This window comes from Anolis sagrei, chromosome 1 (assembly GCF_037176765.1).
Source record: "Anolis sagrei isolate rAnoSag1 chromosome 1, rAnoSag1.mat, whole genome shotgun sequence".
Classification (NCBI taxonomy): Eukaryota; Metazoa; Chordata; class Lepidosauria; order Squamata; family Dactyloidae; genus Anolis; species Anolis sagrei.
This window is the reverse complement of record NC_090021.1, coordinates 29,133,804-29,159,173: the sequence shown is the minus strand read 5'-3', so window position 1 is coordinate 29,159,173 and position 25,370 is coordinate 29,133,804. Positions and strand designations below refer to the sequence as shown.

The window sequence follows — 25,370 nt, the reverse complement described above, 5'->3', positions numbered from 1 at the left end:
TCAATATTATTTTAAAGCTTTTTTTCTCACTCCCCAGTACATATAAAAGCCTCTAAACATATTTACAAAAAAACCCAGATTGATCATAGATAACGAAACATCTGACTGATAACTAGCAAATAGAGGGAGAAAACATGGTGACAGTGACAGACTTTGTATTTCTAGGTGCGAAAATTATTTCTTGGGAGCGTAATGACCAATCTCAATAAAATAGTGAAGAGTAGAGACATCACACTGGCAAGATCCGCATAGTGAAAGCAATGGTCTTCCCCATAGTAACCTATGGAAGTGACAGCTGGACCATAAGGAAGGCTGAGCAAAGGAAGACAGAAGCTTTTGAAATGTGATGTTGGAGGAAAATTCTGAGAGAGCCTTGGACCACAAGAAGACCCAACCAGTTCATACTCCAGGAAATAATGCCAGGCTGCTCACTGGAAGGAAGAATATTAGTGGCAAAGATGAAATACTTTGGCCACATAATGAGAAGACAGGAAAGCTTGGATAAGATAATGATGCTGGGGAAAATGGAAGGAAAAAGGAAGCGGGGCCGACTGAGAGTACGATGGATGGATGGTATCCTTGAAGTGACTGGCTTGTACTAGAAGGAGCTAGGGGTGGCCACGGCCGACAGGGAGCTCTAGTGTGGGTTTTTCCATGAGGTCACGAAGAATTGGAAGCGACTGAACGAACAACAACAAAATGTATAACTCTAAAAGACATTTTAAATAAGTGCCTTAAAGAAAGGCACATCTGTATTATATATAATCATGTGTGATGCTTATCTATGGAATTAAAGCATTATTGGGATGATCGTCCAAGCAACATGACACTTCCCCATCATTAAACAACCTGGAGGATGAAGTCTCCCATTTATTTCTTTGACACCTGTCCAAGTGGCCTAATTTTTAAGAGTTGCCCATGGTTGCCAACTAAGTACAAGGCATGAGAGGTGCATCAGTACAACATCTGTGGAAATAAAACCCACTTTTATGAAAAGTTTCCTACCTCCAGGCTTTGCCGTTCTAAAATGTCTGCTCATTTAAAAGAACCCAAAAAATTACATAAACTGTGTTTGACTGCAATCCAAACACAAGAACATATTGGAAACAAGGTCTGCCTGGAGGACAGCAAATTACATATAGCTGCTGTAAGTACAAAAGAATTATTCTGCAACAAAAAACATGCATCAAGAGAGACATCTAGTGGCTTTTTAAATTACAAAAGTGACTTAAATACTAATCCAGAATATATAAGTATTTTGTTAGATTTTACAAAGGAAACATTCCTGAAAGTTCTAGGTTAGCTATCAAAACTCATCCCTGAAAAAGTAATCTCAAGCGTGGTGCCTAAGGCTATTACCTTGTTGTGATGCAGCCTCAACTAATTTCTGATTTATGGTGATCCTAAAGTGAATCTATCGTGGGGTTTTGTTGGCCAGATACAGGGGTTTTTCCATAGCCTTCCTTGAAGACCAAGAGAGTGTGATATGCCCAAGGTCACCCAATGTGGTTCTATGAACAAGAATTTAAATATTTGTCTCCTAGATTCCTATGACCTCATTGAATGCAGTCTTCTCTGCTTCTTTTCCCCGTTTCTCTATATTACTGAAACAGAGGCCCATGGAGGCAGGCATGTAGCCCGGGGGGGGGGGGGGAGCTTGGGGGCTTCAGCCCACCTCTGAAAATCTGATGGTGGTCCACAAGAAGGCCTTACTGGTACATTATTTAAACTGTTATGTTTATTCATATCATGATCTGATCACCATGCTCAATATATCCCATATGCATGGGGGTATTGGGGTAACAATACAAAAGGTTTGCTAGGGTATACCCTGTTTCACTCAGACTCACACCACCACCGCCCCCCCCCCCCCCCCCGAAACAAAATCCTGGCTACGGGCCTGCATAGAGGCCATCACAGGACGCAAGGCCACTTCTGATGGGACTCTGTAGGGCTCAGTTTCTGCAGCGCAAAGAAACGGAAACCAGAATTCCTTCCCACTCTAAACAGGAGAAAGTGGGGAAAAGACGGACCTCAATGGGGAAAGGATGTTGGATGGCAGAAGATGGACCTTGACAGGACGGAACTGAGTAAGACAGTTTCCTCGGCTATCCTTCACTCTCCCCCATTTTCCCTCCACTCATGTAATGAAGTCCTAGTAGCCCAACTCTCACATCCCTATAACATATTAGCACTATAATAGACATGCTATGTCTTCATACAAAAGTCTATGAACACCAGGAGTCAAGGGCACCAGTCACTGGAGGTTTCAAACCAGAGTTTTACTGAGAACTGGGCAGGATATTTCATCTTTAAGCCACTGTTCCTTCACAGAAAATGTCAAGACTCCTACAACTCTTGCTTTGCTATTGTATAAATCATGTGGCTATCCAGATGTTGTTGGACAGCAAACTCTCATCAGGCCTAGCCAAGATAGCCAATGGTAAGGAATTTTGGCAGTAAAGCCCAACGAAATCTAGAGGGCCATATGATTTCCATTCCTACTATGCCTGGACATCATGTTCCTGAGTAAGAGAAGTAGGCAATTTTGAGAGGTGCAGGGAAAATGTATGTTCCTACAACCACTTGAGAGCTGTGCATACTGCCCAAAATGCACCAGCTCCAACTGCCTACTTTTGATTTTAGGAATAAAAATGTACAAAATGTTGAACATGCAGTTTGTTTAAAAGCGGAATAGACACTTCTAAAAGCTTTTTGGAGGATTTTTCCCTCACCACAAAGGAGGGGTTAGGTGCTTCAAAATAATAGCCACATGTAGAAGAGCCCCACTTTGCCTGGCCCTAATATATAATTTTCTCTCCCTAACAACATCCTGAACAACAAAACGTCTTGCCCACAGTCCAATAAAGCTATTTGCCAGAATGCTGTTGGTACACCACACCAAGATAACACCACCAGTATAAGGCAACAGCAGTGCAGCAGCAATGGGAGGAAAAAAGTTGTAGGCATAACAAAAGAGAGAGAAGGCCAATTTTTCATTCATCACCGAGGGATGAAAGTTCCCAGCACTGAGATACTTCTTTATCCAATACCTTACTTTTAGGAAATTTCTCAGAACAGGATGCCATAGGACAAGTGATTTCCCAAACCAACCTTCCTAGAATTCTCTCAGGACCCGTCCAGAAGCCAGGGCTGGAAAAATAAGCTGTTCAACTTACTTAGTCTGACAACAAACAATAACTATGCCTGCCTTCCTTTCTTCATTAAGTTTTTTTGTCAAAGGAAGCATAGAGTAATTTGGCAGGTTTTTACTCACAGCAAGGAAATTTTCGCAAAGCATAACATTTTCAAAGAAAATGTCAGGGCATTATATACTAATCAAGGTGGTCAGTTGAAACATTCACACCTAGCTCCAGCAGACAAAAGTCCTTTGTCTCACCCTGGTCATTCCACAGATATATAAACCCTTTTTCCTAGTTCCAACAGACCTCACTACCTCTGAGGATGCTTGCCATAGATGCAGGCGAAACGTCAGAAGAGAATGCCATGGCCATATAGCCCGAAAGAACCTACAACAACCCAGTGATTCCGGCCATAAAAGCCTTCAACAATACATTTTCAAAGAATTTTCACAATTTAGAACGGTGTGCTTCACATTTGCTCATGTTTCATTCTAAAGCTCTACTAGACCACTGATTCTGGATTAGGGAAGAGAGTTCCCTGGGAGCTGTTAACATCAACTCCCAGAAGCCCAATCAACATGGTAAATTGTCAATGATGCCAGAAAGTCCACGAAAAGAGCTTCACAGATGAATGGAACAGCCCACAGAAACGATATCTAAAATACTGGAAACTATTGAGGACTTTGGAAAAGTGGCTGTTCTCACAGTTAACAAAAAGAAAACAAAAATAATAATTAAAAATATCTAGCAACAAGATGAGAAGCTTCTGAAGGAAAGGACAGATATTGAGATAGCTAATCAAGTTAAGTTTTTGGGGATTCACATTACTATTAAAAATCTGGACTTATCCAAAGAAAGAACATGGTGTGAAATACAAAAAGATTTAAAATGATGATACTAGATAGATCTTTCCTTGTCAGGAAGAATATCTACAATCAAAATGAATGTTCTCCCTAAAATGATGTTATTTTTCAAGCAATGCCAATATTACTAAATAATACTAAGTTCAAACAATGGAAAGTTAAAAAACAAAGAATTAAGAAGCAATTTCCACAAGATGCCAAAGACAGAGAGAGGATGGCCTTAGCAAATTTTAAGTTATACTAAAAAGCTGCAGCTCTTGTTTGAATGAAAAATTGGATAACACTAGATAATAAAAACTATTGACACTAGAAGGACATGACTTAAGATATAGATGGCATGGATATTTGATATATGAGAAGACATTAATTGATTCCAATTTTAAGAGTAATCTCCTAAAAAAATACTAGTGTATGGAAAAAGTACAAGCCAATATTTTACTCAAAAATACCTCTGTGGACATCAACCAAAGAAATCTTTCACCGGATAGAAATAGGTGGAACCCAATGGCCCAACCATAAACAAGCACTAATCTGTCAAGTTGGAAATTTAAGTACCGCTTTTGCAGGGAGGCTAATTTGACTAATTTACGACACCACAAAACTCTCCAGCAGCGTACAAAAGAATGAGGAAGTACTCTATCGGTGTCACAAGTCGATGGTGTAGCAACAGCTCCCCCTGGGGGCCGGAATTCAAAAAACATATCCTCATGAAGCAGGAAAGTTAAATAGCCCCTGTGTCTCTGTCTATATATGTTGTGTGTCTATGGCATTGAACGCTTGCCATGTATATGTGCATTGTGATTCGCACTGAGTCCTTTGCGGGGTGAGAAGGGCAAAATATAAATACTGTAAATAAATTAAATAAATAAATAAATTTGGGGAGATGGAGGCAGGGTGTAAAAATAAAATTATTATTATGCTTTTTAATTAGGCATTTTAATCAGCATTCATCTTTTTATTTGTTTTATAATGCTGTATGCTGAATTTTCATTAGTTGTTCATGCCTTGATCCATTGAGAGGAGCACGTAAGAAAAGGAATCATCATCATCATCATCATAGAAAGATAAGAGTTGGAAGAGACTACAAGGGTCATCCAGTCCAACCTTCTGCCATGGCAACCTGGGATGACTTCTTTACAATTCTCTTTCTATTAATAGGTATGTTGGGCAGGTGGACTTGAATATCCCTACAGTGATACAGTGAAATAACATCATTCTTTACAAATAGATGCCAAGCAACTTATATCCAGTTTTCTTCCCCTCCCCTATAGACATATACAAACATATATATGTACTGTGCCAAGTTTTGAAATAAATCTTTTGAAAAGATGAGGATCAGTCACACTCAACAGCTGGTCTGGAGATCCATTTAAAACCAAATTTAACACTTGCTGCTTATAGTAGTTATTTTTCACCGCAGGGCTTAGTCCTTGGCATCAGATCTGAATCAAGTGCAGAACTGCTTTTGTAACATTAGGCTTCACATTAATCCATTAAAAGTACACAATTTTTTCAAGGTTGCTCTTGGCCACAGCATATTTTACATGGGTACTTCTTGGCATGAAAATGAACATACCTGTTTTTTTTCGAGTTCTCATCTTTTCCTCTTTTAACACCAAATATTCTTGTAATGAGTGTACTAAAAAGAAGGGTAGATGAATTTCTTACCTAATATAACAAGCAGCAGAAAAAACAGTTTTAAAAGGTGCTTTAGTATTTTGAATATGCTTACATCCTGCATACAATATTCTTGTTAAATTAACAAGCGGCCAGACAATGCAAAAGTATTCCAATATGAAAGAAAAGCATTATTCTCTAAGTTAATAATAGCATTACCTTATTAAAAGTATCAGAATAGCCAAGAACACAATACAAAACCTACTGACGAAAATCCAATGTTAGCCCCTTTAAATCAACGGGAGTTACCTAAAAGTTGACTTATCGTTCAACAATTGACTCAATAAATCAACTCAATGGGACTTGCAATGGAATTCAGAATTTGGATAATTTATGATACATACAAAGAACTGGGATAAAGATTTTTAGACAGGTAGCCTTGAGTATTACAGCAAAAAAAAAAGAAAAGAAAAGAAATCTTATGACACCTTAAAGACTAACAAGTTTTATTTGGCATAACTCTTTTGAAGTGGCCAGAAACGCCTTGGGAAACTGCAAGTCGCTAGTGTGGGATAACTGGCCGTCTGCAAGGACGTTGCCCAGGGGACACCCAGATAATTAAGGTTTTCCACCAATTGAGGACAAATTCCATCACATAGAGCAATGATTCCCAGCCTGTGGGCTGCAGCCCAGCACTGGACCACAAGAACAAAAATCCTGTCCACTACATCCTTCCTCTTTATTTGTTTATTTTATTTTATTTATTTTATTTCCGCTCCTTTCCGCAGAGCTCACCAGCCCCGCCCCTTTTGGTACTAATGTTGAAGAGTGGTCCCTGGTCAAAGTGGTCCCTGGTCAAAGTGGTCCCTAGTCAAAGTGCTCCGTGGCCAAAGTGGGCCCTGGTCAAAAAAAGGTTGGGAACCACTGATATAGAGACAGGAACCCTAGGAACTGAATTATCTTTGAGAAGCTCTTCCAAATCTTCAGCATATGGCAAAGAAAAAGCTTTAACAACATACTTAAGCACTGCTAATGTTTTTATTCATCATCAAGTCAACTTCAACTTATGACAACTTTATGAATGAGAGACCTCCAAGAACCCTTGTCATAGACTGACTACTTCTAGTTCTACAAATTTAAGAATTCCTTGATTGAATCAATCCACTTGTAAAGTAGTCTTCCTTTTTTCTGCTGTCTTCCATTTGGCTGAGCCTGCTTTTATCAAATTACTCTTTTATTTCAGGTTCACATTAATTGAGTAGCTGAACTAAATAATTCTAGTTTCAACTTGAGATACTTACTATCAAGACTGAGAAAATAATATACATATACTCCTGGCACTTAAGACACTCTTTAGGATAAGGAAGTCAACAGAGATCTGATTATAGTAGAATGAAAATAATAAATACATTTTCAATATTAAAAGCACAATTACTTCTAATCAACCAGGTAGAAACTACTTTTCATGTTAGAAAAACTGAATCTCTGTCATTCTTTTAAATTGGATAAATATTCATCTTTTGTTGCACAAGTAAAATTCAAATAAAATTAAATCAAAAGTTAGTTGAAAACACCAAGAGACAAATTTCAGTGGTACTGTAGGCGGTTTAATAACATTATCCCCATGCCAGCATGTCCACTCAGAATACATTCCATATAACTTTATTAAAAAATTCAACAAGACTTTGCAGTGTTATTGAGAAACATAATCTATGCCCTGTTTACTGTCATTAACATGTAGCTTTTCAACTGAATGTAGTAAATGTAAAGGATTAACTTACTGCCCAGACAGAAGACATAAAACCTAATATTGCCGCTCGCATTCCATCTGCCACATAAGGAATGATATTTTCTCCTAAGCGGGTATCCTTGAATAAAGCTCTCAAGATATTTAAGGCATGGACCTGCATGGGAAAAGTCAATGTAGACTACTTAGTTTAAAAATAATAATCTCAAACTCACTAATAAAATTATGGAAGAACACAACACTCTAATCCAGCATAGAAAATGTTCAGTAGATTGCCCCAAATAAAGAGTTTAATTTGAAATATATTTGAGCAATTTGGCCTGTCAGACATGAGAGATCCAAATAGCACACTTTAACTCGGAGGCAGCAAATATGGCTTATGTCAAATGGAAATGCTTGTACGGATGCATCTTAAGAACTGCATTTGCTCCCTTTGTTATTTTATTTTTATAGGCATCTTATGGCAAATGACCAAGATCAACACATTCTCTGGATAAAGCTCTGACACTTGCATTACTTCACCAATAAAATATTAATATGAAACCATAGCTAATCAATTTGAAATACTGTGTTGTCAAAGGCTTTCATGGCTGGAATCACTGGGTTGCTGTGAGTTTTCCGGGCTGTATGGCCAAGTTCCAGAAGCATTCTCTCCTGATGTTTCAGCCACATCTATGGCAGGCATCCTCAGAGGTTGAGGGAGCTGTTGGAAACTAAGTAAGTTCCACAGATATATAAACCTCACTTACTTAGTTTCCAACAGACCCTTCAACCTCTGAGGATGTCTGCCATAGATGTGGGTGAAACATCAAGAGGGAATGCTTTTGGAACATGGCCATACAGCCCAGAAAACTCACAGCAACCCAATTTGAAATACTTTCTGTACAGGCAAGCATTTTGTCTCAAGGGAACAGTCAGCAAATCTCATGTCATATTCCCCAAAGATGGCAAGTGGCAAACATTACTCTCCAATGTTATTAACCCTATAATTTAATAAATAAATACAAACATTGTTCAGTGCTTTATACTTCACAGACAACATCAACTGGAAACTACCACCAGTTTATTTATCGTAACACCCTGGAGCAATCCACAAGTTAATTGTGCATTACGTGAAGTTGTATTACGTATTGCTCCCATTTTCACTAGAAAGTCCTAAGGAATACCTAGATTGAGCTACTACTCTATACTGATAACATCCCAACAAATAAAACTGGCACATCTTCTACAAATCTTATGTACAAGCTATATTTTACCTGAGGGATTGTGGTTGGTGGTGCATCTGAAGGGGAAGCTAAGGGTATCAACTCCTGCATTGTCATTTTTAGCAAGCCTGTTTTACTCTTTGGTTCTGAAGCTAGCAAAGCCTAGATTTTAAAAAATGCACAAAGATTAATAATTTACAATTTCAAAAAGGATAGTCATTAACAATTCCACAAATCTCTGATTTCTCTGAGATTTTGTACTGTGTAAGGAAGGAAAGGAAAGAAAGGTAGGTTTCAGCTTTTCTGCATGCACATTGGCAGGAAAACTGAGATATACACCCTCTTGAAGTTCACACTGAATTTTCATTATTAGTTCCAAATCTTTCTCAGTGATTCTCATTTTTAAACATTTTGAATTTTTGTTAAGAAGAGCTGTCTTTTTCGATAATATTTACAGATAACTAAATTTTCCAAGAAGCTGTATAGGAATGCTTTCTAAATACAACCCAAGTACAATTTGCTCTCACTTTTCTACTGATTATGACAGGGTGAAACCCAATTAGATTCTGTTCCATTATCAGGGCAGAGGCCACTAGGGGGGCGCTAGAGAGAGAAGGATAGTCTATTTTACAGGGAGCGGGTTGAAGAAGGAAAACCATTTCCCCCATTTTCACTGATTATTCCCCTTCCCCACTTACCTTATCATAAACTAGGGTTCCATGTCAGGGACATGAGGGAAATTGTTTCCTTCTTTAACTCTCCCCCTGTAAAATGGACTACCCTTCTCTCTCTAGTTCCCCCTAGTGGCCTCTGTCTGGATAATGGAACAGTACCTCCTGTTACAATCCATTAAAAAGACAGATCAAATAACTGTAAAGTGTCTAAAAGTCAAATCACAGATTAAGACTATAAAAGCCAAAGGGCATTTTATTTTCTTTTAGGACTATAGATTTTACCTATCTTCAATATTATTTTTATTTTACTATGTTATTACTAAGTATTTTATGTGATGTTATTGTTTTTGTTTACATGTTTTTGCTTTATTGTAATTTTGTTTGGACTTGGCCTCATGTTAGCCGCCCCAAGTTCCTTTGGGAAGATGGTGGCGGGATATAAATAAAGTTTATTTTATTATTATTATTATTATTATTATTATTATCTTCATAGTATTTTTGGAGAATGCCTTTAACATAGGAACTCTGGTAATATTTACATTAACAAAAATTTCTAATCCAATTTTCCCTTTTCTCTCCTCCTCATACACAGGAATCCATTTTATCACAAAGCCCATACCATCTATACCAATATACTAAAAGCAGAAGTTCAAGTAGGCTTCCTACACCTGTTGACCTTTACAAACCATTCCCAACAAACAGAAATACAAACAGTAAAATACCCTAGCCTCGATCAATACAGTTGGGTGTTCTGCATTACATTCCAGATACTCCTTGATTTGTATTTTGTACTTCTCCAAATGAATTTTGTGGGACACTGAGTTGTAATGAGTACAGAACTTGTCCCATTGCTGCCACAAGGGCTGACAACAATCGACACAATGAAAAATAAAGCAGGTGTGTAAGTTGGGGGAGAAGGATATTCCTATAGATTTAATCAGCAAATTCATGTTGCATTTCTGATATAAAAAAAAAACAGATCAAGAAACCATTGTCATATGAAGATCAGATGTGTTTCTTTTGTAGCTACCTGTATATAAAATGGGATGCCAGCACTGCGTCTAGTGGCACACAGTTTAGATGAAGGATTGCTAGATTTAATTTCTTCCAGTACATTGTGCAGCCATTGCTGTGGCAGCTTGTGCATGTTTTCATTGTTACATCTGTAATACAAAATGCATGAAAATAAGTGAAAGGGAACAATACATTTTGTGAAAAGCAAGTGTTAATAAGTTATGTAAGTTTAGAAGAAAATTGAAAAATTTGATACAGTAAGGAAAATGGAGGGGGAAAAATTCCACTTGTCATACACAAGTCTCATACACAATGCCTCAAAGAAATCCCAAAATCAGTAGAATCATTGTCAACCATGGTGTCCTTCATCTTCTATGACAGTGGTTCTCAACCTGTGGGTCCCCAGGTTTTTTGGCCTGCAACTCCAGAAATCCAACCATTTTACCAGTTATCAGGCTTTCTGGGAGTTAAAGGCCAAAACATCTGGGGACCCACAGATTGAGAACCACTCTTCTATGACTACCTACAACACACATAACCTTATTTATTTATTTATTTATTTATATCCCGCTTTTCTCCCATCGGTAGGTCTCAAAAGCGTTAAAAAACATAAATTTCGTAATACAAAAGCACAATATTATGCCCCCAACCCAAGCAAATAAACAATAAACCAATACATTATATAAACTATGTAAAATAAGCATAATAAATAACAACACTTATCATTATCATTAAAAATCTCTGGATCTCAGGCCACTGAGGTTGTCCTTAAAACATTGCACTAAAAAATCTTGACACTCCAAATCTTTGGCCATGTGAGCCTTGCCAGGCAGCCTGCTTATTATGGGTTGTCCAGGAAGGGCTGCTTCCATAGAAAGGTTTTAATCTAGAACCTTTGGGGTTACTACTGAGAGGGTGGGAATGAGAGAAGGGCCTCTCCTGATGATTTCAGGGCTCGTGCGGGCTGATAGGAGGAGATGCAGCCCCTCATCTCCTTGTCATAGCCTTGACTATGCAACATAAGACTCGGCAACATGTATAGTGTCCTCGCTTTTCCCCACTGCTTCCATTTTCTGGAAATCGACTGTTCTACTTCACCTACTCTTGAACAGCTGCTTTTACATCCCACCTAGTCATGTTTTACTGTGGTCATGAGGTGCTAATTCTTTCACTGATTCTCATTTCCTCTTCCCATAGATTCAATCAAACAGCAGAAAACTTGCAAGTACAGATAAACCAGGTAATGACTGACTTTCTAGGAAAACAACCAATTCCCTACATGTCCCATATGAATGCAACCAATATGAACAGGGTTTCGATCAAGTTCCCCATTTCATATGAGGCTGTGAATGAAGTTTTTTCTAATTAATCCTTCATGGGTCATTCCTTTTCCTCTTAAAAAGCCAGGGTTAAAGTAAGAAGAAACCTTTCACAGTTCCTAGAACTAATTCCAATTTGATTTACTTCAACAAGTTCAGAAGAAAACAAACTATGCTAAGAAACTGTATACTTGTTAGCTTCTCATTAAAAGCCTCACCTAAATCTGTTTACAGTTAAATCTATGGCTCCAGGAATTCCTACTACAAAGGCTTGTATATATAACTAAAACCCAAAAGCATTGTCACTGGGTGGTTCAACAGGGTTCTTTCTCATATTAAAACTGAGAGAAGTGATGGATCACATTCCTTTTCTCCCTCCTTCCACAAAGTCCCCAACAGAAATACACCCAACATCTGCTTCATGGCGTTGGGAAGCAGATCACAGGGTTCACAGAGAAGAGGACAAGGGAAACTCCCATGATGTAAGCTGAAGTTCGCAACAATGACCTCTTGCCACTGCATACAGATTCCAGTAATTCAAATTATCTTAGAAGTTGCTTGAAGAAAACACCATGTTCATGTATACTTAATTATAGATCAAATATGAAAATGTGTGTTATAGGATGCACTAGAACCAGAGAAAGCAAATACATTGTTGTATCAGAAGCGAACCAGTTGTAATGTATTTAAAAACAAAAAGTTTAAAACTTGGCCTTATACTAAATGTCCTTTGACCAGTAGCTGGCCCCTTGGAGTGCCTCTGGTGTTGCTATAAGAAGGTCCTCCATTGTGTATATGACAAGGCTCCGACTGTATTGTAATAGGTGGTCTGTGGTTTGCTCTTCTCCACACTCACATGTTGTGGATTCCATTTTGTGGCCCCATTTCTTAAGGTTGGCTCTGCATCGTGTGGTGCCAGAGTGCAGTGTATTCACCGCTTTCCAAGTCGGCCAGTCTTCTGTGTGCCCGGAGGAGTCTCTCACCCAGTATTAGCCATGGGTTGAGGTTCCAAGCTTTAGCCTGTCACTTTTGGACTCTCGCTTGCTGAGGTGTCCCTGCGAGTATCTTTGTAGATCTTAAAAAACTATTTCTTGATTTAAGGTGTTGGCAACTTGCAGCATGCTACCAAACATGCATTGTCAGAGACTTAGCAAGAATGTCCATTCTTGAACAATGCATTCTTTTTACAGCATATGGAAAAAATACTGAAATTCAGAATACTTTTCATAATATAATTTTTTGTAATATCTGTAACCTTTTCCCCTTCCTCTGGACTGAATGGTGATGAAAGCCAAAAATACTGAACAATCAAAATATTATCCTGCCCCACTAGCCATAGAGAGCATAAAACAAAAGAAAGTCAAAGGATCCAATTTATTATTCAACTTTGCTTATCAAGTTGTGAGAAAAGGACTCTTGCTACGAAGCATGTTTCCTCTGCAATTATACAATTTGGCACTGCATATAAAACCTCACTGCCCAGCAAACAGCCTTAAAAATAAATATTTCTGTCAGAATTACAGGAACTGCCTCAAGCAAAGGATGCTTGGTCAAGACCAAACTCAGTTCTAATTTGATACCAGGTGTTGATCAAACATAGTTTAGCCAGTTTACTAAACGGAAGAAGTTAAAACATTTTGTTTACTTCTCAAAATGCAATTACTTTAGAGAAGATATTAAATGTGTCCACATGGGCAGAGGAGCTGCAGATGACATAAAATAACATCAATTAGCTCCTCTAATCCCACCCCGATCTCTCCAAAACAGACACGGCAAAGGGAAAAACCTCCAAAATGGCATACAGGAGTGACATCACATCACTTCAGGCAAACTGAAATATCTGAAATGGTCCACCAGGTAGGTTCAGGAAGGAAAAATGGCCTTGCCCCATTTCTACAGTCCTCAAAGTCTGCATACATAGGGAAAATGAAGAAACTCTTATTGTGTTTTCTACGATATTTTATATATTTTTTAATATTTTGACTTCATGGGTGTGTAGAAAGAGATGGCTAATATGTAGAGAATGTTCTGCAAATATTTTGTGAAATGTTGTAGTGAATAATGTATATTTTGTACATAAAGGTACATTGAACTACAATTTTCCGTTTTCCTATGTATGACCACTTTTGGGACACCCTGTAGTTTCCTACCTTTTGTCTACACCACTTGCTTAGTTGGGTACACTTACCCACCTCCCAAATCTTGGTTCAGGAAGCATCAACAGTTGCGAGCATCAGGAGTCAACTGAGGTTCAGCAGACTCATGTTTCTACCTTCTTCCCATAAGTAATCTCTACTACAACAATCCAAAGCAGCATAACACCTCCTTGCAATGGAGATGGTAACAAGCAGTGGCTGAAAACATGAGTTTGTTGTGCCCTGATTAACAAGAGCACAGACCTCTGTCATTCGCAGCAGCTGATGCTCCTCACTACGCCAGGATTTGGTGCCTTTTTTTTTTTGTTCCCTATGTATTCCCTGTATTGAATATATAAAAATCATGAATATGAATGAATTATGAATGCATAATTATAGGTTATATATTTGTAACATGCCATGAATTTCAGCCAATCTTTTTTGTGTATTCAAACTATTCCAGAAATGTTTGTATGACGTTTCATATAAGACAAATAATACCGCCAAACAACAACAGAAGTTGGTGTGCTGTTTTTTGGTGTACTGATTCAGAAAATGGCATTGAATGGGACATATCAGCTCTAATTTCTTCGATACGGTTATCATGGTTTTCTATGGGCAAGCAAATGGTGACTGGTAGATACTGTTTGTTCTGTATCTCAAAAACTAGTGAAAATAGGTGAAAACTGGTTCTATTTTTGGGATCAGCAGGTCAAATAAGAAATCTAACATTTGAGGCACAAAATGTGTGTTGGCCAGTGCAATACATAAACATAGGGGAAATCGACATGTCCATCTTCTCTTTCTTTAACCAGAAGTCATTGGCTGCACCTGTTACGCCTTCAACCAGGAAAATAACATCTTGTAATCCATATCTGATCTCACCCAATTTTAGCATATTTCCTCAGATAACATAAAGTAGTGAAACTCTTATTATATACCTTGAGGCTTCCATCTTGAGACAGTTTTCCTTCTAAACATTATATAAACACCCAACGGGAATTCACAAAGAAGACACCATGAAAAGGATAACTGCCCAAGGTATCATAAAAGGGAAGAGTTGTTACAGTTATCTTTGAACAAACTCATTTCCCTCCTGCTAGGGCTAGGAGAAAAGAGTAAAATATACTGAAATTAAGTCTGACAAATCCCTAATGCCATGACATTATGGTGCTTTGATGGTGCCAGAAGGAATACAATCTTGCCTAGTCACCCACTAACTCACATATTTTTGTTCAAGCAAAACTTTAGTTGCCCTGAAGTAATAAAAAACATTAAGAATGATTGATTTTGAAAATAGAAGCAGCTACTCCCTTTAACTTGGCTACAGCACAACCCACTGGGTTGGCTGAAAAGTTGTTTCCATGAGAAACAAGTTGCCATAAAATCTAGAGAGGAAAATGGAACCTTTCAACAATGGCAGTCGCAAAGTCAAGTGCGCATTTCCCCGTGTGAAAAGTCAGACTGATATCAAGCGAAGTGAGTGCCTATTTTATCATACCTAATCTTCAAAACCACTAATTAAAACATCATACAGTTAGCCAATGTGGAAGTTGCTCTGGTTTCAATTTAGCAAATGGTTTTTGTGGTTTCTCCAATTTATTTTTCCCCTTGCCAATTAAAACAATCTCCTCCATAGTCATAATAGCTACTCTGATCATTTTCAATGAATACAATAAATGTCCCACACAGTCTTCACCTCCTCGCTCCCATACAAACATAAACATTGCGCTAAAAATAAATGTACAGACTTCCTTCCTTCAACTTAAGTTTTGCTCTAGTTAGATTTGTAGAGAACCACTAACAGCATCACAATGAGATTTTTTGGTAGGAATCCAAGAAAAAAATAATGACTAATCTTATTCTTCACCCCTATAAGACTCACTTGGCTTTCTAATGTCCACTGCAATTTCTAATCTGATCTCACAGAGTGCTTTTTCTACTGAGTTGCAGATTGTAATAGAAAGGTCAGGAAACTTGCAGCCCAAGAGCCAAATACAAGTATGGAGCTTTTCAATAATAATCTCTATATTCTCTCCAAGCTACGAATACACTGTTCCAGCTCATTAATATCACTTGTGTATGTATATATGGCATTGAATTGTGCCTGTTTTGTGAGCCACCCTGAGTGTGAGTCCCCTTCGGGGTGAGAAGGACGAGATATGAATGCAGTAAATAAACACACGATTGATCCTACTTTGTTCCTCCAGCTAGAAAGCAGAGCTAGGGAACCTTGGTCAAGTTGAGGAAGTAGAATGCAATGACACAATATCATTTAACCCTTAGACAGTCAGCAGAAAAAAATGTAAAGGCTTGGAAAAAAAAGTTCTCCACTTCCCTTCCTGATTTTTCCAGTGGAAAGGTGAGAAAAGTTGGGAATGTAGAAAAACTCCAATTATATATGTACTCCTCTGGAAAAAAATAAATTTCTCTTAAAGCAATGTTTACTCACTCAAAATGCCAGAAAGGAACAGTATGAAGATCTGTATGTAAAACAGACATGAAAACAGAGAAAGGTGATTTTATGTAGATATATATAACACTCAAACCAATTTCTACATCTAGGGCTTGTCCACTCACACACACACATACCCTGTATTTTTTTAGTTCTTAACCTGACTTTGCTCCACACTAAGCAAAGTTGAGGAATACTCCAGAGTTTACGGGAAACACTGGCCTATCTGTGGGCTTTGTGGCTATCTAGGTAGCTGTATTGAAACTGTTTCAGCCTTATCTGTTGTCCACACGGACACCACCACCAGCACCCTTTCTATGTACTGTAGATAGATAGATAGATAGTAGGCTTGGGTAACCACGGAAAAATTTGGTTCTAAACTCGTTTCATTTTTAGGGGGGCCCTTGCATTTCGTTTTTTTAAAGAATTCCGAAATTTTCCTTTAAAAAAATTCAAAATATACGAAATTTCGTAAAATTACTAATCGATTCGTCAATGGCGGACGCGATTGCGCAATATGCTAAAAAACCTTCCAAATGGGACAGGGGGGACTTCTGAAGCTTCCCTCTCCCTCTGTTGTTGACTGTTGGTGTGATAATTTATTTTTTATCACTGATAAAACAAACAACAACTATAAAACTTGCACCAGACATACGGAAATAATTACGAAACAATTTCGAAACAATTTCGAAACAATTTTGAACCAATTACGAAACGATTACGAAACAATACGAAATAAATTGGAAAAATTGTTTCGATTTTTAATTACTCCTCACAGTAGTCCTGCATGGCTCAATATTGGATCGTAAGCTAATTTAAATACGAATTAATAACGAATTACGAAATTAACGAATGAAACCGCCCAAGCCTAATAGATAGATAGATAGATACTCAAATTCAGGGTCCTGATCAGCACAGGGAAGGGGGTAGTTCATCTCCGTGTCCTTGCCTGCCACTGAAGTCCCTACAAGTGTCTGGCCATTGCAGTTGCATCTACTAAGATCTGAATGTGGTACCAAATGAAGAACAGATTTCTTAGCTAACATCTTAGATGCTGGAATGAACCACTTCCTATGTCCCATTAGATGGTACTGAAAATGCACATCTCTGGCAGATTTTTTGCCACCCTGAGGCCCTCCAGATATTGTAGATGAAAAAGCCAAATTGTGGAAAGATTACTTACAGCATGTGTGATTTCTAGGAGTGGTGAATGTCAACCTGAACCCTACTAGTTGGTTCCTAACTGGAGGAGAACCACTAAATCAATTGCTGAATAGTGTATCAACATACAAGCAAATCCCACTGGGTCAGTAGGTCATAGAATCAGAGTTTGAAGAGACCTTGTGGGCCATCCAGTCCAACCCCCTGCCAAGAAGCAGAAAAATCGCATTCAAAGCACACCCAACAGATGGCCATTTCTAGCCAAGAGGATTCAGGTCCAAATTTCCTGATGCAATGTAGAATCAATTCAAAAGATTATTCCCCTAAAGATAGCCTCCTTATTATGACAAAAACATGTGCATTAATGGATGCATGTTTCAGAAACTGCCAGAACAACAATTGAGAAACCTGGGAGCCACAAGATCTGTAGATAGCAAGCTACTCAAATGAGGTTTTGATGGATTCTCAGGATCTTAACTATCCATGCCCATCCACTGGGTCCTTCTAGAAAGGAAGAACTATAGAAGGCTTCCTGTTTGGGATGAAGTTTGCCTGTGTAACAGCTCTCTTCCTGATTTTAGTGTGTTCCTGTGTTTTTTGGCTCTTGCTCCTGGCTTATTTCCTCAGATCTGACTCCCTGGCTCAAATCCTAGCTCCCCTCTGACAGCTGTCTCAAGCCTGGCTACACAAACTATACCCAAATGAATTTAGTTTGTTTAATTCTCATGTGGAAGAACAAATTAAAATGAAATGGAAAAACATTATGCATCATAGTTGGTGTAAATCTTCTTTATACTCCTTTATAAATTATAAAATACATACATCAGCCTATAAAACCACCAGCAAGACCTTCAAAGCAAAACTGCAGGCCTTTCCTGGAGGATGTAAACTTACTGTCTCCAAAAGCTGTCTACACTCTTCCCGCAAATCTCAATGTTTAATAGAACTGCTTAAACATTGGAAGTTTTTTAAATTGAACAATCCATGGACACACAAAGGAATGTCAGACCTAGTACATTCGCTGTACCACTGAATGGGAACGTAGGAAATCTTATACTGATATAGACTCTTGGTCCATCAAGCTCAGTATTTTCAGTCCTCAATGACAGCCAAACCTCTGTATGGTTGGAAGCAGGATTCTTTCCTAGCTCTTCCCACAGACCACCGATAAATCCCTTCTGGTGGTCACCTATCAAAGTACTAACAAAGCTTAATCTGCTTAGCTCAGACAAGATTAGGGTGAAATATGGGATACATTCATACATGAGACCCATAAAGTGAGGAGGTTGCTGTCAATACCTATGTTTTTTTCCTGATAAAGGTAAGGCTTCCCCCGATATTAAGTCTAGTCATGTCCAACTCTGGAGGGTGGCGCACATCTCCATTTGTACATCAAAGAGCCGGTGTTGTCCGTAGATGCCTCCAAGGTCATGTGGTCGGGCTGTGGCCCAGTTGGCTAGGAGTCAGCTGCATTAAATCACCACTGACCAAAAGGTAATGAGTTCGAAGATGGCCCGGGTTGGAGTAAGTTCCCGAACATTTGTCTAGCTTGCTGTTGACCTTTGCAGTCCAAAAGACAGTTGGATCTGTCAAGTAGGAAATTTAGGTACTGCTTATGCAGGGAGGCTAATTTAACTCATTTCCGATGCCATAAAATTCTCCTGCAGCAGGAAAAAGAATGAAGAAGTACTCCATCAAGGACTTCGTGTCACAAGTGGACCTTGAAGTGACAGCTTGCCCAGTGGCCGGAATTCGAGCATACCCTCATGAAGCTGGAATGTTAAATAGCCTCTGTGCTTGTCTATATATGTTGTGTGTCTATGGCATTGAATGTTTGCCATGTATATGTGCATTGTAATCCGCCCTGAGTCCCCTGCGGGATGAGAAGAGCGGAATATAAATACTGTAAATAATAATAATAATAATAATAATAATAATAATAATAATAACTGCGTGGAGCACTGTTACCTTCCCGTCAAAGCAGTACCTATTGATCTACTCACATTTGCATGTTTTTGAACTGCTACGTTGGCAGAAGCTGAGGCTAACAGTGGGAGTTCACCCTGCTCCCTGGATTTGAGCCACTGACCTTTTGGTCAGCAAGTTCAGCAGCTCAGCGGTTTAACCCACTGTGCCACCAGGGACTCCACCCTTTTTTTCCTGGACTTGGTACCAAAATGAAAGCCAGTCATCTTTCAAGATTGCAAGTATCTGCCATCTTGCATGGGTGCAGTCATGAATCCAGTTCCACGCAGTATGCAAAAAATAAATAATTATCATTGCTATTAACAACAACAATTTATTTTTTACCTGCCTTTTCTTACGGCTTGAGATGGAGCATAACAGTGTTAAAATACATCATAATACTAAATACATTCCATAAAAAAGACAGACTGACCATGTCTTTAAGCCACCCTGCCTTAGGGAGGGTTGATGTTCTGGGCAAAAGATGCTGAACATCCTGTCAGCCATTGCATTCCCCCTCTTCTATGCCATTTTCCCATTAGTGCTCCATTACTTAAAGCAACATTACTGGAAAAAAGCAGCTGCTTGATGTGATGGTGTGTGAGAGAGATTGAGTGACAGAGAACATGACATTGGGAATGAGTTCAGCATGTTACCCTAGAGTATCTTTCTGGCACTTAAGTCAAATGGACCAATCCACATGAAATTGGGGCAGGGCCAAATAAAAAACAATAGAAGACTTAGAAGCACTGTAAGCAACCACTCAAAGATGTGTGCATTTTTAAAGCTGTCAAGTATGTTTTAAAACCTTATTTATTTAAATACTTCAAACCTGCCCTATATGTTGGGATTTCAATTCAGGAAAATAAATAACAATTGTAAAAGACTAAAAATATATGAAATCATTCATCACTCAAAACCAGGCAATTTAAAACCAGGCAATTTAAAAAGTTTTATCAGCATTTAAAAATGCTGATAAAACTTTAATAAAAAGCCATACGTTGACTTGACCAGAATGACACCAGTTTTGGTTCTTATCAGGTCTTCAAGGGCAGGTTATCCTATAACTGGTGTATCATGATACAGAAGTTCCTATCCCAGTTTATCCCACAATATGGTGCCTGAAATAGTAGAACACAGCTGGGATAAAAGTATTATGATGAAACTGATGGGGGGGGGGGGGTGGCAAGTACAGCGAATAAAAAGCAAGATAATGAGAAGCAAGATAATGACCTGTTTACTTGGTGAAACTTACCTTGAAAGTACTTCGGTGAGCTTAACAAAACCAGCATAAGCTAGCTCAAATGCGCCTCTGTGCCTTGACTTCAGAAGATGATGCTTGAAATATTCCCCAATATCTTTCACCTAGCAAAAAAAAGTGATTTGAACAAACTGTTGATAACCCTATTTCAAATACAACTGAACATTAAAATTAATCACAACTGAAAAATAACTTTTATGTAGGGAAAATAATTTTAAACATTGATCTTATTCCCATCAGGTTCTGGGGTGTGCTGAAAGAAACAACATGACGAAATACCTTATATGATTTCTGTGCATCAACTGGACCACTTCTGTTTACAGCAAGAGGTCAATATTTTTAACGTTTAATCAGAACATCTTTCCACATAAAAAGCTAGCTTATAAAAAAAAACTCTAAAATCCTTTCTCCTCTGTGCTAATAGTAAAGGTTTCCCTTGATATTAAGTCTAGTTGTATTCGATTCTGGGGACTGGTACTCATTACCATTTCTAAGCCAAAGAGCTGGCATTGTCTGTAGACACCTCCTAGGTCACATGGCCGGCATGACTGCATGGAGCACTGCTACCTTCCCACCGGAACGGTACCTATTGATCTACTCATATTTGCATGTTTTCGAACTGCTAGGTTGGCAGAACTGGGGCTAACAGCAGGAGCTGTTAGGAGCTCCCTGCATTCAAACCTGCAACCTTTCGATCAACAAGTTCAGCAGCTCAGTGGTTTAACCCATTGCACCACCGGGGACTCCCATCAAGCAACAAATATGCAATCAAAGGAAAATGATCACCACCTAACTGTTTGTAATGGCTGGAATTTATTCTCCTGAAGCAATAAATGGACCAGTTTGATAAATACGATTACAAAAACAAAAATAGTCAATAGAAAGAGTGCTAACTGGGATATTTCTAAAAAATTGCTGCTAACCAAACAGCCAACATTTACAGCTATGTTTTCATGTGAAGCCCGTGGCATTGGCATCAGAAAGTGTGCATAACTCTACGAAACCAATTCCTGTTTGACTTGGAAAAGAAGAAGGAACTTAATGATGGAGTTGTATTGCTGGTCATTTCTTTGCCCTCCCAGTGCTTTACAGGACAAGTACAGCTGTCAGCCTGATAAAAACAGCTGTTTTAGACAATATACAAATAAAAATATTTGCATTATTTCCATGTCTCTACACACAGGAAAGCATTCATTTAAAGCCTGTCCATAGCGAAAGGAGTGTTCCCACCTAAAATGCTACAACAGTTTTTCAAAAGCGGGATTTTATTTCCGAGCGTCCTCCACTTCCATACTCATAAAAAAGAAAGGGACAGGGTTTAAGAAAACACACGCATACTGTGTGTGTCAGACTCCCAGGCTGGAAACCAGTTTGGTTGAAACCATATGGGAAAGGGAAAAGGTCATCAATTAAAAACAGAAATCTAATAAATCCAAAACATTTCCAAATGAAATACTTGTGGTAAGCTAATTTCTTGTAAACACTGCAATCCATTCTTTTGAACAGTCCCAGATGGTGTACTAGTCTTTGTGGGCTTTCGAAAGGGAGGGCTTTAAAAAGAAAAGGCACTCCTGAATGAACATAATTCTGTCATCCAGCCTGTGGGGAACATGATATCTTCAATCAATCAATGTGTTTGCTGTCCAAAATTATAGACCATAAAAGCCTTACTAAAATGGCAATTTCATCAGATCTCACCTTGCTGTCTGCCAAATGAAAAGCATCTAAGTGGAAGTGAAACTAAAGTCAGTAAGTGAATTATAAAGGTTTTAATGGATACCCAACCTCTATTAGATGGAAGGCTCCCCAAAAGTGGATGGCCTCAATACCAACTGTAGATTAAGAATGCAATTGTGCTTCTAAAAAACCTTTTCTTCCAATATTTTATCTTGTACCTTGGTAAATGTTAATTTAAATATATCTCAATGGAAAATTCACAAACAATTTACACTGGTGCTTTATTTGAATTCAACATCCATATATTTAATATAAATAGCCTTGAATTGCCCCTGAAAATTTTGCCTCCACAAAAAAAAATCTTTGAGCATGAGTCATAGAATCATAGAGTTGCAAGCGACAGGAAATGCCATCCAATCCAACCCCTTCTGCCATAAAGGAACAAACAATCTGGGCACCACAATTCAAGAGAGATATTGACAAGCTGGAATGTGTCCAGAGGAGGGCGACTAAAATGTTCAAGGGTCTGGAGAACAAACCCTATGAGGAGCGGCTTAAGGAGCTGGGCATGTTTAGCCTGAAGAAGAGAAGGCTGAGAGGAGATATGATAGCCATGTATAAATATGTGAGAGAAAGCCACAGGGAGGAGGGAGCAAGCTTGTTTTCTGCTTCCTTGGAGACTAGGACGTGGAACAATGGCTTCAAACTACAAGAGAGGAGATTCCATCTGAACATGAGGAAGAACTTCCTGACTGTGAGAGCCGTTCAGCAGTGGAACTTTCTGCCCCAGAGTGTGGTGGAGGCTCCTTCTTTGGAAGCTTTTAAACAGAGGCTGGATGGCCATCTGTCAGGGGTGATTTGAATGCAATATTCCTGCTTCTTGGAAGGGGGTTGGACTGGATGGCCCATGAGGTCTCTTTCAACTCTTTGATTTTATGAATCAAACAACCTGTGACAGATGGCCACCCAGCCTCTGCTTAAAAAACTCCACCACACTATGAAGCAGCATGTTCCATTGCTGAACATCTCTTATGACCAGGAAGTTCTGCCTAATGTTTAGATGAAATTTCTTTTCTTGCCATTTGAATACATTGCTCTGTGTCTAGTTTCCAGAGCAGAAGAAAACAAACTGGCCTCCTCCTCAGTGTGACAACAGTATGATATGGCAGCTAAAAAAGGCAACGCGTTTCTAGGCTGCATCAACAAGAATCTAGTATTTAGATTGAGGGAAGTAACAGTATCACTCCATTCGGCTTTGGTCAGATCTTAGACTCATAGAATCATAGAGTTGGAAGAGACCTCGTGGGTCATCGAGTCCAACCCCCTGCCATCTTACCTGGAATATTGCATCTAGTTCTGGGCATCATGGTTCAAGAATGATATTGACAAGCTGGGATGTATCCAGGGAAGGAAAACCAAAATCGTAAAAGATCTGGAATCCATACCCTATGAGGAAAGGCTTAGGGAGCTAAATATGTTTAACTTGGAGAAGAGAAGATTAAGAGGAGACATGTTTAATATCTGAAAAGATGTCACATTGAGGAAGGAGCAAACCTATTTTCTGCTGCTCTAGAGACTAGGATAAGGGGCCGCAGTGGCACAACAGGTTAAACCATTGAACTGTTGAATCTGCTGACCTAATGGTTGGCAATTAGAAGCCACAGCTTCTGCCAACCTAGCAGTTTGAAAACATGCAAATGTGAGATTAATAGCTACCACCTCAGCGGGAAGATAATAAAGACACCCATGCAGCCATGCCAGCAATGCAGCCAGGAGGTATCTACAGACAACAGGCTCCTCAGCTCGGAAATAGAGAAAGAGCACCTCCCCATGGCCAGAGTTGAGCACCGCCTCCAGAAGCCGGAAATGAAAGGGGAAGCCTTTACCTTTGCTCTGTGTATTTGTATGTTATTGTTATTTCGATGTATGAAAGGCATTGAATGTTTGCCTATCTGTGTATATTGTCATCTGCTCTGAATTACCTCGGGGAGATAGAGCAGAATACAAATGTAATGTTTCTTAATTTGCTTGTAGGGTATAGGGTACATGTTGTAATGTTTACTCATATTTTAATTCTTTATGTCTTATTGGATTGTTGTTTTGGACTTCAACTCCCAGAAATCCAGCCAGCTTACCAGCTATTAGGAAATGTGGGAGTTGAAGTCCAAAACACGTGGAGGGCCAAAGTTTGCTCATGCCTGTTCTTACACCTTCCTCCTTCTATCAATAAAATATCAGCATTACAAGAACTAGTAGCAAACAGAACTGCAGTAGACCAAGGTCCACAATCATTTTTCCAGTACTTTCAGTGTTCTTACAGGCTAAGATTTCAAAGCACACATTTTTCCCCCAGATCCTACCAGCTCCACAGTAATTAGTGCATGTGAACCAGGAAATGCTTCTAAGGGCAGAAGTTGACACAATTTTCCTAGAAGTAGTGATATTTCCTTCATACTTCGCCAGCAACATACGAGCACCATCTGAGCTGTTACATCACATGTCTGCTGTTCTTCCCCTTAAAAAATACAAGCAAAAGACATAACAATATAATGAGCAGCATTTAATGTGTTCTTTAAACCAATATAAACCAAATTTTTAAAAAACTCCCTTCACAAAATTAATTTTTTGGAGTTGCTTTGGAGACACCAATCAAGTAGGCAGGTTAGACTGAATTAACGGTCATGATGTTACACCAGAGGCACTCCAAGTGGCCAGCTACTGGTCAAAGGACATTTAATCAACTACCAAGTTTGCAAACTTTGTGTTTTGTTTGTTTGTTTGTTTTTAATGCAATACAACTGTTTGGTTCACTCCTGACACGATAAATAAAAATGGTCATAATGGCCCAGCTGCATATTTCCCTGCTATATAAAGCACAGGATTGTTATTTATGAGCTACTCAATTGAATCCTATGCACCTCCAGTTAACTAATAAATAGAGAATATAGCCATTATACATTTAGCCATTTCTATTTAAAGGCTAAATGTATAAAGACAAAACCACAGAATTTAAAGAGAAGGATATTCAATGTTCATATGTTTAATAACAACAACAACAACAACTATATTTTTGTACCCCACCTCCATCTCCCCAAAGGAACTCGGGGCGGCCTACATATAACAAAGTGCCTAGA

At 38.7% G+C, this 25,370-nt stretch overlaps 1 protein-coding gene across 3 annotated transcripts in view; it reads right to left on the bottom strand.

The window, feature by feature from the left end:
* THADA (THADA armadillo repeat containing) overlaps positions 1-25,370 on the bottom strand; it is a 166,796-nt gene that overhangs the window by 111,200 nt on the left and 30,226 nt on the right. For all 3 annotated transcript variants that reach the window (XM_060754384.2, XM_067463631.1, XM_067463626.1), the window contains exons 21-26: positions 24,597-24,751; positions 20,554-20,663; positions 10,280-10,412; positions 8,627-8,737; positions 7,405-7,527; positions 5,583-5,674 (exon numbers count right to left, since the gene is read on the bottom strand). In XM_060754384.2, coding sequence (XP_060610367.2) covers positions 5,583-5,674; positions 7,405-7,527; positions 8,627-8,737; positions 10,280-10,412; positions 20,554-20,663; positions 24,597-24,751 — 724 coding nt within the window. The remainder of the gene's footprint in view (positions 1-5,582; positions 5,675-7,404; positions 7,528-8,626; positions 8,738-10,279; positions 10,413-20,553; positions 20,664-24,596; positions 24,752-25,370) is intronic.